The sequence below is a fragment of the Zalophus californianus genome, chromosome 3, assembly GCF_009762305.2.
Source record: "Zalophus californianus isolate mZalCal1 chromosome 3, mZalCal1.pri.v2, whole genome shotgun sequence".
NCBI lineage: Eukaryota > Metazoa > Chordata > Mammalia > Carnivora > Otariidae > Zalophus > Zalophus californianus.
In genome coordinates this window covers 152,302,037-152,315,597 of record NC_045597.1, presented here as the reverse complement: position 1 = coordinate 152,315,597, position 13,561 = coordinate 152,302,037, and the positions used below count along the sequence as shown (strand labels likewise).

Sequence of the window (13,561 nt, the reverse complement as noted above, 5' to 3'; positions counted from 1 at the left end):
GCCACTCTGGAAAACAGTATGGAGGTTCCTCAAAAAGTTGAAAATGGAGCTACCATACGACCCAGCAATTGCACTACTGGGCATTTACCCCAAAGATACAAATGTAGGGATCCGAAGGGGTAAGTGCACCCCAATGTTTATAGCAGCAATGTCCACAACAGCCAAACTATGGAAAGAGCCACGATGTCCATCGACAGATGAATGGATAAAGAAGATGTGGGGTATATATACAATGGAATATTATGCAGCCATCAAAAGGAATGAAATCTTGCCATTTGCAATGACATGGATGGAACTGGAGGGTATTATGCAGCATTTAAAAAATGAAATCTTGCCATTTGCAACGACGTGGATGGAACTGGAGGGTGTCATGCTGAGTGAAATAAGTCAATCAGAGAAAGACAAGTATCATATGACTTCACTGATATGAGGAATTCTTAATCTCAGGAAACAAACTGAAGGTTGCTGGAATGGTGAGGGGTGGGAGGGATGGGGTGACTGGGTGATGGACATTGTGGAGGGTATGTGCTATGGTGAGCGCTGTGAATTGTGTAAGACTGATGAATCACAGACCTGTACCTCTGAAACAAATAATACATTGTATGTTAAAAAAAAGAAGAAGAGAGTAAGAAGGGAAAAATGAAGGGGGGAAATTGGAGGGGGAGATGAACCATGAGAGACTATGGACTCTGAGAAACAAACTGAGGGTTCTAGAGGGGAGGGGGTAGGGGGATGGGTTAGCCTGGTGATGGGTATTAAGGAGGGCACGTTCTGCGTGGAGCACTGGGTGTTATACGCAAACAATGAATCATGGAACACTACATCAAAAACTAATGATGTAATGTATGGGGATTAACATAACATAATAAAATTTTAAAAAATGCAAAAAAATAAATAAATTATTGCATTACAGGGACTTAACTACAGGGATAACTTTATAAAACAAATTTCAAGATTTTATTTTTCTCCAGGCAAAACGAAACAAGATGACTTGCAAAATCTACTTGCAAAATCTACTCGTAGACAAAAACAGAATAATCAGAATCCACTTGATTGGCAAAATATACAGTATTTAGCTTTTAACAACCCTTTTCAGGAATTAACTTAAGTTTTTAGTTCCAAACAGTCCAAAAATGTCAGTATGTGCTACACTATCAAGAGAAACATCTAAGACTGGGATAGATTTTATTTTCTATCAAAAGTAACAGAGCCCATAGCTCATCTTCAATCAGAGAGAGAAAATTATTTTCTGCTAGACCACAACTAAAAGTCTACAGGCTCTTTCACTTTAGTTCAGAGTTCTTCAACCTTGGTGCTACGTAATTATTGTAGCTTGTTATTTATAGAAATTCTTTACACTAACAAGTGACCTTCAGGAAAAAAATCAAACAAGTGACTAGCTTTGGGGAAGGTGAAATCACTGGCCTCATATATACATCTGGTGAACAATGTCAGTGTCTATGAAGATTTATAAACTGAAGGTATTATTTATTCCTTTTGCTGAAAAACCATTACACAACCCAACACTTGGGATCTTTCTTGACCCAACCCACGAAAATACTGCTTTAGCTCTTTAAAAGAATAAACAATGTACATTCTTGTTTTATTTGCAAAAATAATTAGCAGCAGCTGCTACTTATACACAATTTGCAATAGAACATATTTTACATCCTGAACCCAAATATTTCAGAACTTGAAAAGCCTGACGCCATATGAAGTATTCTGCCTTTTTGGAAATTTAAAATAAGGCATAACAATTGACTTTCACATTCCTTCCTCTAATTTTAAAAAGTGACGACAACATTTTCCTGAGACTCGAGGGAAACAGCTGGACGCATCTGTCAACTACACATCCCTGCAGTGAAAGAGAAACTTAGCGCTTCAATCCCGTACTTACATGTGAGGGCTCAGTTCATAAAAATTTCTATTCCTGTAATCTTCTACTTTCTCTGGTGAATAAATGGGTAAGGACCGGTATGGGTTAACGGATATAACCACACTTCCAATGTACGTCTGGCAAAAGAAAGAACAAAAAATATCCTCATTATTACACAGGACATGTTTTAACATCTTAAATCACAGTGTCTCATGGTTTCATCCTTTTAAAAACAAAACTAGTTCTACTGCGTGACCATTCATACTTTTCAAGAACACTTAATATCTCCAAAGACACATGGTCAATAATGTTTATTCATTTTGCTGATAAATGGAAGGCACAGATTTATACATTGAAAATACCTTTCAAAATAAATCTCTAGATTAATTTAAGGTCCTGGGTAAGAGTTCACAGTCCTGTCACACTTGCCAAAAGTTTCGTCACCAACCACAGCTAATTTTGAGCAACAGCTATGCTTTCTCTTATTCCGGTTAGAACTGGTGTCTCCTTCTCTCATCTTTATCCTGCCATTTCCAGTCCACTGTAACCCAGGATTTCCCTCTGCCTGAACCACATCCATACCTATCAACTAGGGCCTTTACTTTGGGACTGGCCTTACCCCAGCCCATCAATCTCTCCAACGGGCTCTGACAGCAGACAGCTCCATATAAGAGCCACGGTTATCCCTTGGGCATTCAAACAACATAATCTCATATTCTATCTAACATACTGTAACATCAAAATTTAAATGTACTTTCTAAAGGAGAGTACATTTAACGTCAAATTTAAATTCAATGTGGAATGTAAATGTACTTCTAGAGGGATCGATACCGTATTTTAGCAGACATGAACCCTCTCACACTACAGACTGGAACGCTATTAATCTTCCTTTTCATTTTGATCTGGATTTCCGGCAGCAACAGTAGTCTGGTTCAGTTCATTCCATACAAAGACTAGCACCGGGCCATGAGTGAAAGCCACGTAACTGAAACTCATTTTAGTGGCTTCATTTTTCCTTTCAGTTTCAACATCATGGTGGGGGGGGGCAGCATGAGACATGAACAAAAATAGGTAAGTGATAAAAATTTTTTTAAGAGGTGAAAGAAAAAAAGAAGGGAAAAAAGTCAACTCTTAACTTTCCCACCTTTCCAGTGTCATGCAACAAATGGTGGCATTTTTTAGAGCAACAAATTTTTCCCGTATTGCCACCACTGGATTCAAGATTGTCAGATCTTTCTAGAAAACTGAACGGAATAGAAAACAGAACAGTATGAACGTTCTGATTTTTTTTTTAACATAGGTCACAATTATTTTAATTACAAAAGACTTACCCTGATGCCGGAAAACTGAACAGGTCATTTCTACACATACTTTTTCATCCTCTCAAGCATAGACAAGACCCCTGTTGTGAATGAAAACTCTGTTCCCACGCAGTTTTCTACATTTATTTCTGACATTCATTTCTGACATTCTATCACTAGGACCAATTAATCTGGCCTGACAAGAAATGATTCCAAGTTTCCTAACTTTCCGCATTTTCAAAAAGGTTTCTTCCCACTCCAACCTACCTTGGGCAAGGAGGTGGGAGATGCTGGAGACTGAGTAACAGTCTCAATGGCTTCTAGCGAATATACTAGAATTAGCTACAGTGGTAGATATGAAAATGTAATGGCTGGTTATTCTTTTAATATCTGCTGATTAAAAGACCGGCCTTCTTCAGCAGAAAAGCACATGACTCTCCTTTTTTAGGTAATTTCTAGAACCACAATAATTGAGACAGATATTTGCTGTTGGCAGAGAAACCAATGGTCAAGTTGCTCTTTAAAACCAAACTTCACAGCGGCTAAATTCTTGATAAAAATCTGCCTCTGTAGCATTCTGACATACTGAACAACCCTGCCACCTCAAACCCAAAATCAAAAGCCACATGACTGAGTTATAAGTTTCTCTTTGTTACTTCTGACTTTTATACACACTGAATTATGTGTGCTTCCCCCCCCACCCCAGCTCTTCCCCTATCACCTCGAAACAGTCTGGCCCATTAATGATGCCCCGTAAATATTTGTTAACTCAATGACTGATTTGTACAGGGCCAGCTCGTCACTAAGAAAGTGACTCTCATATAATTATTCTTGTTAAAATGAAATAGCAAGTACACTGCATACAGTGCCTAAAATTTTATGAAACCTATATGCCACGTGTTGCCACCAAACAAACCTTTAAACTATATCCTTTCCCCTTAGGTTCCTACTGTGGGATATTGTTTGCAAAGATGGCTAGAACAATTCCTTCCACCCCTGTAGGCATACATCCCTTTGAAACGTGACTTTGCCACTCTTTCTATAAAGAGATCGTTTATTCCTCCAGTCCTTCAATCTGGACTCATCCGTGTGACCTGTCAAATATCCAATGGGACATTATAAGATGAAACATAAGCAGAGGCTTGAAAAGTACCTGTATAGGAGGAACCCCTTTTTTATGGCTGTGGCTGGAAGCCATGATGTGAATGGGCATGAGCCACATGCATGGCTAAGGTGCCCTGAGCTGCAGAGCCTGACACCCAGCTATGAGCGAAGCCATTCTAGGCCATCCAGCCCCGGTCAGGCCACCAGATGCCTAAAGTCAGATGCATGATCCTGGCTGAGACCAGCAGAAGACACATCGACCTCAAGTCCACCTAAACTGCTATCCCAGAGAACTGGGCACAAATAAATGGTTGTTGTTTTAGGCCACTAATATGGGGAGCTGGCTTGTTACCCAGCAACAATTACTGGTACACCAACACAGTTCAAAACAAATCAGAAAAGGGGCCAAGCAGGACACGCTTTATCAACCTAAATAAGGAAATAGTAAAAGAAACCGCGCTATCTCCCCATTCTACTTTATGTATATGTTTCAGATATGTATCCTCTAATCTTGAATTCCTAACTAGGTTTGTCCTCTACCATGACACCTGCCCTTGCTGTTTATGGGTTTCTTCTTTAAACAGTCTACGTGCAGTCATCAAAGATTTAAATATTCCCACACTGTGTCAACAAATAACTCAAATGTTCAGTCACAGTTCTCCTTTCTCTGAGACCCAGAAGAATTCCTGATAGCAGCGGACTGACTGGGTAGAGTTTATGATTCTACTCTGGTCTTGGGCAGCTATCCATTCTACATTCAGGTAACTGCAATACCAGATTATACCTCCTTTTTGGGGATCAGAATAGCGACCAGATAGTTCATGTTTACATCAATTAACAATCGGACTTACAAATGAGAATACATCATTATTTTTTTAAGAAGCAACTGCGTATTATTTAAAGTTGGTATCTTCTCATTGTGCCATGCTCTAAAAAGAACTATAAACTAACTCATTTAGTAACCATTGGCATTAAGAGGTTGGAGTAACTACTGTCATTAAGAGTTTCTTAAAGTCAGATATGTACATGAAAGGGCTGGGTGTGTCCATTTTATTCTGAATATGACCCGGAGAAAAACAGAAAAAGAAAAGCTTATAAATCTTTACAAAAGGGAGCAGCAAACAAGATTCATCCCTTGCCCCCCAGAGGTTCACTCACTTACTGGACTGGTAATAAGAGGTGTGTGTATTCTGTGTCCAGGATACACTACAACTCTGAAGCTCAGAGAGTGCCCATACCAATGGCGCCCACAAAAAGGCCTCCCGCGGCTCAGTTCATTTTCCAGCAGACCATTTCTATGGCTGCGCTCACATCTCAGTTTTGTCCCTGGGCCCCAAAGAACCCAGAGAAACTCCTACTGGAATCCAGAGGATGTTCTCCCATTAAGTGAATTACACTGAAAGGGACTCCTTCCCCGTAATGGCCAAGACTATCTCCCAGTTAGGTTCTATCTACCTTCTCCAACAGAGACAAGCCTGGCTCTCTCTTTCCCTTGTATGTACGTATTTGTTCAATCAATATACTTATTTACTTGATGTAACCAACCTCCTAACCATCTCAGCCCTTTCTCAGCTCACCACACCTCCAGATTCCCAGCCCTTGCACCCCAAGTACTTAGGCATATGCACACCACCACTATGACAGTGGAAAGCCCCCTTTAGTCCCACTGCCCTGTGGGACCAGCCTCTGACATCTGGGAAGGAAAAAGGAAGTGGGAGGGGAGGGGGGAGAGGAGAGGTGGGGAGGAGGAGGGGGAAGGAAGCTGGGTGGGGGGAGGGAACAAGGAGGGAAGAGAAAAGAAAAACTCTAACTTTTTATAAATGACACATTCGATTAGCAACTTTTTCATTTCTCAAGGGCAGACATTAAATCAAGAATGTACAAACATTCCTAAGTCAAAACAATCTCCGTCTTCATATTTCAGATATCTGTAGCATTCCAGAACAGATGCCCTGTGAATAACCAAATAATACTCAGAGTATGCCTATTGTGATCACAGTGAAAACTGAAGTATTTTCTGCAGGACGTGCATCCAGCAATTCAGAACCCAGAACAAAGACCCCTGATATATGTAATCTAAACCCCAGTCTCTCCAGTTGTGGCTCAGTCGGTTAAGTGTCTGCCTTTGGCTCAGGTCATGATCCCGGGGTCCTGGGACCAAGGCTGTGTTGGCCTCCCTGCTCAGTGGGGTGTCTCCTTCTCCTTTTCCCTCTGCCCCTCCCCCCACATCCCACCCAGCTCATGCTTTCTCTTGCTATCTCTCTCTCAAATAAATAAAATCTTTTAAAACAAATTTTTAAGTCTCCCTAAAAGTCATGCGTAACCACAAGTGAAAACCACCACTTGTGGTCTTCATCTTCAGGACCCGCAGAACCGTGTTTTACTCTTGATGGCAGCAACCATGACACTGTCGCTCTTGACCTACCTTCTATCTTACTCTTCTCTTTAAATATTCCGATGTAATCAATTCCGTAAACATTTCAAAAAAGGAGAGAAAATCCTTCTGGCCTCACTTACTTTCATTTTAGCCACATTTCTAATAAACTCAGCACACTCCAGAGAAAGGGTGACAACATCTCTAAATTGGGGCCATTCTGTAGCAGCGTATTTCAAATGTTTAACTATGACTCATTGTAAGAAATAAATTTTCATCACGACAAAGTAGGTGTTTGAGTGTATATTTACATACACATACAAACATACGTATGAAGCAAAACTTCCACAAAACCCTAAATACTCTTACCGTCTGTGATACACTGATAGGATTTGTTCAATTCTATTCATTACAAATTTTTTTTAAACTGCTGGTCTTAACCCATCAAGTGGTTTTTATCACCCATTACAGGTTGAAACTTACAGTTTTAAAAAATACTGCTACAGAGCACTTCTTAACCTTTTCTTAGTTGTAGATCCCTTTGAGATGCCAATGAAAGCTACAAAACTTCTCCCCAGAAAAAAACACACATATAATAGGCACATAAGAGTTTGCCTACAGCTGACCGAGTTAAGAACTCCTACCCTAAGGGAAGAAACAATGGCCACTAATGGAAAAAGGAAAAGAGACAGAGGGAAAGAGAAGCAAAGAAAGAAAAAAAAGGAGTAAGAACTGATCACAATGATTTTGCAAGCATAAAAATGAAGAGCTGTTTAGAGTAAGAGCCAACAGCTCAGCTCAGCAGGCCCTGAGTGCTGTTTTATTACACGGCACCAACTCAGAACACAGCATGACGATCAAAGGCCGAAATGAGAGACAGTATTCTGGTTTTGATGACAAGGATATACACAATACATTTGGAAAGATATCTAACCCAAGAAACTTTTTTCAAGTTAAATAGTGAAGCACAGTTTGAGTATTTTTCGAGTCTCAATTATGTGGAACTGTACGCACATTTGACTGCAATGCTAAATGAATGAAACATTAGTGTTCATACGTGGGAAAGTCAGAAGAGTTTCAGATCTTTCATATCATAGTTCTTCCCTGCACCAACATTAAGATCTTTAGAAGCTCTAAATTCTGAAAATTTACATTTCAATTCCCCATATGAAATTGAAAATAAAATTATAACTAAACCATAAAATACACATACGGAAATCTTACAATGACTTGTTTTCACCATCATGACTACTTTGATATTGCTTTCAATATCAATTTCTTCCAAAATATATTTTTAAAACCCCTGCTTTGCTGAGGCTCTAATCAGGCATCCCATCTGCCTATCTATCAGCTTCCTGATTTTCTTCAGAATGACTTTTAGTTATTTGTGTTACCATCTCCACAGTCACTTAACAACTCATCCCCAAACCTATTAAAGTGCTTGCACAGGGGCGCCTGGGTGGCTCAGTTGGTTAAGCATCTGCCTTCAGCTCAGGTCGTGATCTCAGGGTGCTGGGATCAAGCCCCACGGTAGGCTCCCTGCTCAGTGGGGGGGGAGGGTTCTGCTTCTCCTTCTCCTCCCTCTGCCTCCACCCCCCATCCGTGCTTGCTCTTGCTCTCTCAAATAAATAAAATCTAAAAAAAAAAAAAAAGTGCTGGCATAAAACATGCACTTAAACACCTTTTTACTAAACTCTCCCTCAATCCCCATGAGATAGATAGATATGAATTCTCCACCTTAATGTGCATAACAATGGAAGACAAAGAAGTTAAGTGGTATGACCACATAATCTAACAGAAGTGCAATCAGGGACAAGGAGCCAAGAGTCCACTCTCTTTTCATCAGAGCACACCATCCATGCTATTTTTTAGGCCTGTGAAGCTTGGGGAAAAAGTGGCCAAGCAGAATGCCTAATCGTAGCAACTTGTGTTGTACAACGCCTTCCAGAGCATCTTCACCTTTGTATCATAGAGAGCCACTCCGTTGGGCAGAAGCCTATTTGACTCCCTGAGGAATGCTGAGATCCTCATGCCACTAGGAATAAACGAAAAAGGAGGAGGGCGAGGAAAAGATGTAGTTACAGGAAAAATGTCTCATCTCAATAGAAAAGATTTTTTTTTTAATGTTTATCCTAGTACACAAAGTGTGTTCCTCCATCAGGAAGAAATGCAAGATACCGTATAATAATCATCCTTGAATGTCAGAAATAAACCAGGAGAGTGGCAAGGCAACAGGAAATATTTCAGGAAATATCTTACTCAATGCTAACGATTTAGTCTAAAATGGCACCAAAGAAGTATTAAAGAATGTGTAGGATTCCTCCAAATCCTGGGATGCTAGCCACGTTTCTCCAAGCCACTCTCACCTGCACAGCAATAACACTTCAAATCCAGCATGGATCAGGACACAGGTAAAAAATACCTCTTCCCACGGCTACACAGCTGCACCAACTGCCTTGACAGAATTTAGGCTACAACCACTAAGAAGCAAGCAACACGGTTACTAAGAGCCTTCTTTATGCACAACATCATGTTAGGCATAGTGGGAACCAAAAGACACTCCTATGGTCTGTGCTCCTGAGTGGCTTCTACTAGAGCTTAGGAGGTGAGATGTCTCTATCATCAAACGTAAAACTTAAAGAGCTGTCTAGCCACAAAAAGAGATGAAATAAGATTTAAGCGATTCTTGGTTAAATGAAGTCATTTCATCTTCTTATTGCCTACGTGAGTGCTTTGGGTCTACATGAGGGAACGGTCACTGTGAACTGCAGAGGTCCAAGAACGATCCAGAAAGTCAGAAGATGTGAGCAGGTCTAAAAGGATGGGCATGACTGACATAAAGTAATGTTCCCCCAAATAATGGCATAAGAGAATTCAGGTTTTAGGTAATGATTGAACCCCTCTTTTTTTTAAATTTTACAAAGACAGTTTCATCCTTCAAAAAAAATTTTTTAAGTATGAATTGCCAGAGACTCAAAACAGTTATCTGTATATGTCCAGGTCCACCACAGCATTGTTCCCCATAGCCAAAAGGTGGAAGCAGCCCAAGTGTCCACTGATGGAAGAATGGATAAACAACATGAGGTATAGAGATCCAATGGAATATATTCAGTCTTATAAAGGAAGGAAATTCTGGCACATGCTCCAACATGGATTAAAACATAGAGGCACAAAGGCCTACCCACCCATATTTCAAAGACAGGAATGAGACAGCCTGCCTAGAGCAAAGACCTCCAGTGAGTAATAGCCCAGAAAATAAGACTGGGATCAAACTGCAGAGAGCCTCAAATGTCAGGGCTCAGTCTATCAAGTTTGAGAGCAGTTCTGTAGTAAGAGTCAGTGTGTGCTCTCCCACTCTCTCAAATAAATAAATCTTTAAAAATAGGCGTGCCTGGGTGGCTCAGTCGGTTAAGCATCTGACTCTTGGTTTTGCCTCAGGTCCTGATCTAAGGGCTGTGAGATCAAGCCCGGCATTAGACTCCCCACTCAGTGGGGAATCTGCTTGGGATTCTCTCCTCTGCCGACCCCACCCCCGGCCTCACAAGCATGCACTCATGCTCTCTCTCTCTTTCTCTCTCAAATAAATAAATCTTAAAAAAAAAAAAAAAAAAGCCAGTGTGTGGAGGGTGAGGGGGTTAGATGCTGAAACAGACTGACTTGTTCTTGAGTTCTTCACTCAGATTCTATGTCATACAGAATTTAATGCTTCAAATGCATTTGAAATACCGTCTGAACCTTGGTTCCAAGTTATCTGGCAAAGTTTTTCAGTTTTCTGTGAACCTGGGTAATATACTTAACTTCTCCAAACCCCCGTTTCCTCATCTGAACAAGAAGGAGAACACTGGTTCCTCTGTCATCTAATTCTGAGGATTAAATGGGATTCTGTGTTAAACTAGGAAACACAGCATCCGATGCACAGCAAATGTCCCATAAATACTACCTATTGTGATCATGGAAACTCACAATTTGGCTCTGTTGGAATCTGCTGGCCACTGTAAATAGCCAAGGCAGGACTCGAAAACCTATGACATTGCTAATATCGCCGCGAAATTCATTAAGGAGTCCCATAATGTGCAAGTCTTAAAAAATGGTCTTTGTATACAGGGACTTGAAAAGTTTTCAGATGAGCACATGAGGTCTGTCTTAATGAAACTAACATTAAAAACCTAGGAACCCAAGAAAATGATTATACAAGACAAGCTGGTGGAATCTTCAAAGACGACAATAAGCTATTCACTTCATGAGGAGGAATTTACCCTCTTTTGGGTCTCAGACCCTGGGAAATGGATCACAAGACATCAAGACATTATGTGCCACAGTGTTTTTAAGTAGCCATTTATAAGATTTCCCAGATTCCCTGGAAGAGGACTTTTGTCTTATTTGGTTTTTTAAAAACACAGTTTGGTCTAGCAAACACTTGGGTTGGTTTTTTTAGACACAGTTCAAAATTGTGAAAAACTGCCCAAGTGAAAAAATTACAAATATAAGGTCAATAACCGTGTAGCCTACTATCTGGGTCTTCTATCCAACATAGTGTCATTCATGTGTGCACCTCATATACACAGTCTAAGAACGTATTTGGGATTTTTTTGTTTTTTTTTTTTTAAGATTTTATTTATTGGAGAGAGAGATAACGAGAAAGAGAGCACAAGCAAGGGGGAGGGGAAGAGGGAAAAGTAGGCTCTTTGCTGAGCAGGGAGCCCCACATGGGGCTTGATCCCAGGACCTTGGGATCATGACCTGAGCTGAAGGCAGATGCTTAACCCACTGAACCACCCAGGCGCCCCTAAGAACATATTTGTGATATGTAAGCAAAATATATATATAACTCATACTAATAATAGCCTATTTTCGCAGAAGAAGACACTGAAGGCATTTAAAGGTTTTTAAAACTTGCCCAAGGTTGGGAACTGGGTGGCTCAGTAGGTTAAGCATCTGCCTTTGGCTCAGGTCATGATCCCAGGGTCCTAGAATCCAGTCCTGTGTCAGGCTTCCTGCTCGGCAGGGAGTCTACTTCTCCCTTTCCCTCTGCCTCTCTTTCTCTCAAATAAATAAGTGAAATCTTAAAAAAAAAAAAAAAAAAAAAAAAAACTTGCCCAAGATCTCACCATTAGTGGCAGTGATAGTTTCATGTCAAAGCTCTACACTGAAGTGACATTGGAACAGAGAAATGTGATTTGGTCAGACTCTTTCAGCTGCTCAGCAAAGAGATGCTGTCAAGTTACATCAAGTGCTGAGTTTTACTGTACTAAGGAACACATCCAGGAACCCCTGAACAACCTATCACCAAGCTACAAGAAAAGCTGGGACCCAACAGTGAGTATGGGTGCAGGACGGCACTATGCCAAGCAACACAAGTTGGTGAAAGCTTCTGTCCAGTTCCACTATCAATGTGCTCATCCCCTGCTCATGTTTCTGCTTCTTCTGGGCCTGCTACTAACTGATTTTCTCACTTTCTACTCCATAGCCGGTCTACTTCAAAGATGCTTATTCATAGTTTCTGCTTGCAACATGGCCCATCATGGCCTCACTTTATCATGACTGCCAGTATCTGCTCTCATTGATATTTTATTTTTTCTGTACTTCTCAATTCAAAGTTTGAGGAAAGAAATAAGCCCTGTTCATCTTTTTATCTCTGCTGTGCCATAAATCACTGGTCTTAGATCTGGAGCCCATACATAGGCCTGGGGTCACCCAAACCATGGCTGCCAAGGGAGGCCAGCAAGCTGGTCAGGCATGGTCACTGTTAGTCCAAGGCTTAACTAAACTACCATCTGTTTCTGTGTTATAATCCTCTGTTCCTGTGCTGCCAGTCATTTCAGACTATGAATTAAGGAACTATATATGAGTTCTATGCCACGCTAAAATACTAGCTAAAAATATCATCTCAGGCAGCCTTTATTTTAGAGCAGGGTAACACAATACTATAATATCATTGTTGAGATAAACTCTATTATGAGACAAGTATTTTCCAAATATGTATCGTTCTCCAGACCTAATAAAACTCTCTTAGCTAAGGCACAGAGTGGTCCTGTGTTACAGGTCTACTACTAGCTGAAAACAGTATTTGTGGCTAATTGAAGTAGTAATACAACAAAAGTGAAATCTGTTCAATGAATACCAAAGGGGGGGTACGGAAAAGAAGGAGACAGGGAGGGAGAGAGTTGGGGGAGGGGAGAAAGACTGTAACTACAAGGAAATCTCAGTATCTGAAACCCTCAAGAAAACTCATTCTGGGTTTCCGAGGTTTTCAGATGGTCATGGCACCTGCCAGGTCCTCCACACCTACTATGTTCCAGGCGCCAGGCAGAGGCCCCTAAATCTCCATCACAACTCAACAAGATAAGCATCATGATACCTACTGTGTGGATGAGAAAACTGACTCTCAATTACTCACACTGGTCCCAGTGGTTGTGAGGGGCCAAGATTCAACCTTAGGTCTATGCGCCAAAGGCCTGTGCCTTTTCCAACATGCCACATTGTACCTCAGCCGCCAGCCCTCCAAATACTCTTTAGAAATTAGAGGACTGCCATTAATATAGATCTGTGGTATAGATGTCACACCAGAAATAGGTGCATGGGGGTGGGGGTGGCTGAGCTGGTCATGCGACTTGGCCATATGCCCCTTGTGCTGATCTGCTCCCCCTCCTCTATTTTGTGTTCATAAAGGTGAAGGACCTCATGCAGCTGTCAATCTCCTGCCATCCAGTGAGCATGATAAAAACAATCTCCTCCCAAGGTCTTCTCCCAGCTTCCAGAGGGGGAAAGCATCATCCCAACAGTTGCTATCACTTTTCTTGGATCAGTGAGCGCCTATGCCTTTAGAACTGAACACACTCCCTGTCGCACTAGATCATGTCACTGCACTGTTGAATGCTAACTCAACATGTGGCAGGAATGCTGACT

The 13,561-nt window shown here is 41.0% G+C and overlaps 1 protein-coding gene across 4 annotated transcripts in view; it reads right to left on the bottom strand.

The window, feature by feature from the left end:
• Positions 1-13,561, bottom strand: part of MYO1B (myosin IB) — a 180,667-nt gene that overhangs the window by 125,796 nt on the left and 41,310 nt on the right. For all 4 annotated transcript variants that reach the window (XM_027589525.2, XM_035726666.1, XM_035726667.1 and 1 more), the window contains exon 3: positions 1,898-2,013. In XM_027589525.2, the coding sequence (XP_027445326.1) occupies positions 1,898-2,013 (116 nt within the window). The remainder of the gene's footprint in view (positions 1-1,897; positions 2,014-13,561) is intronic.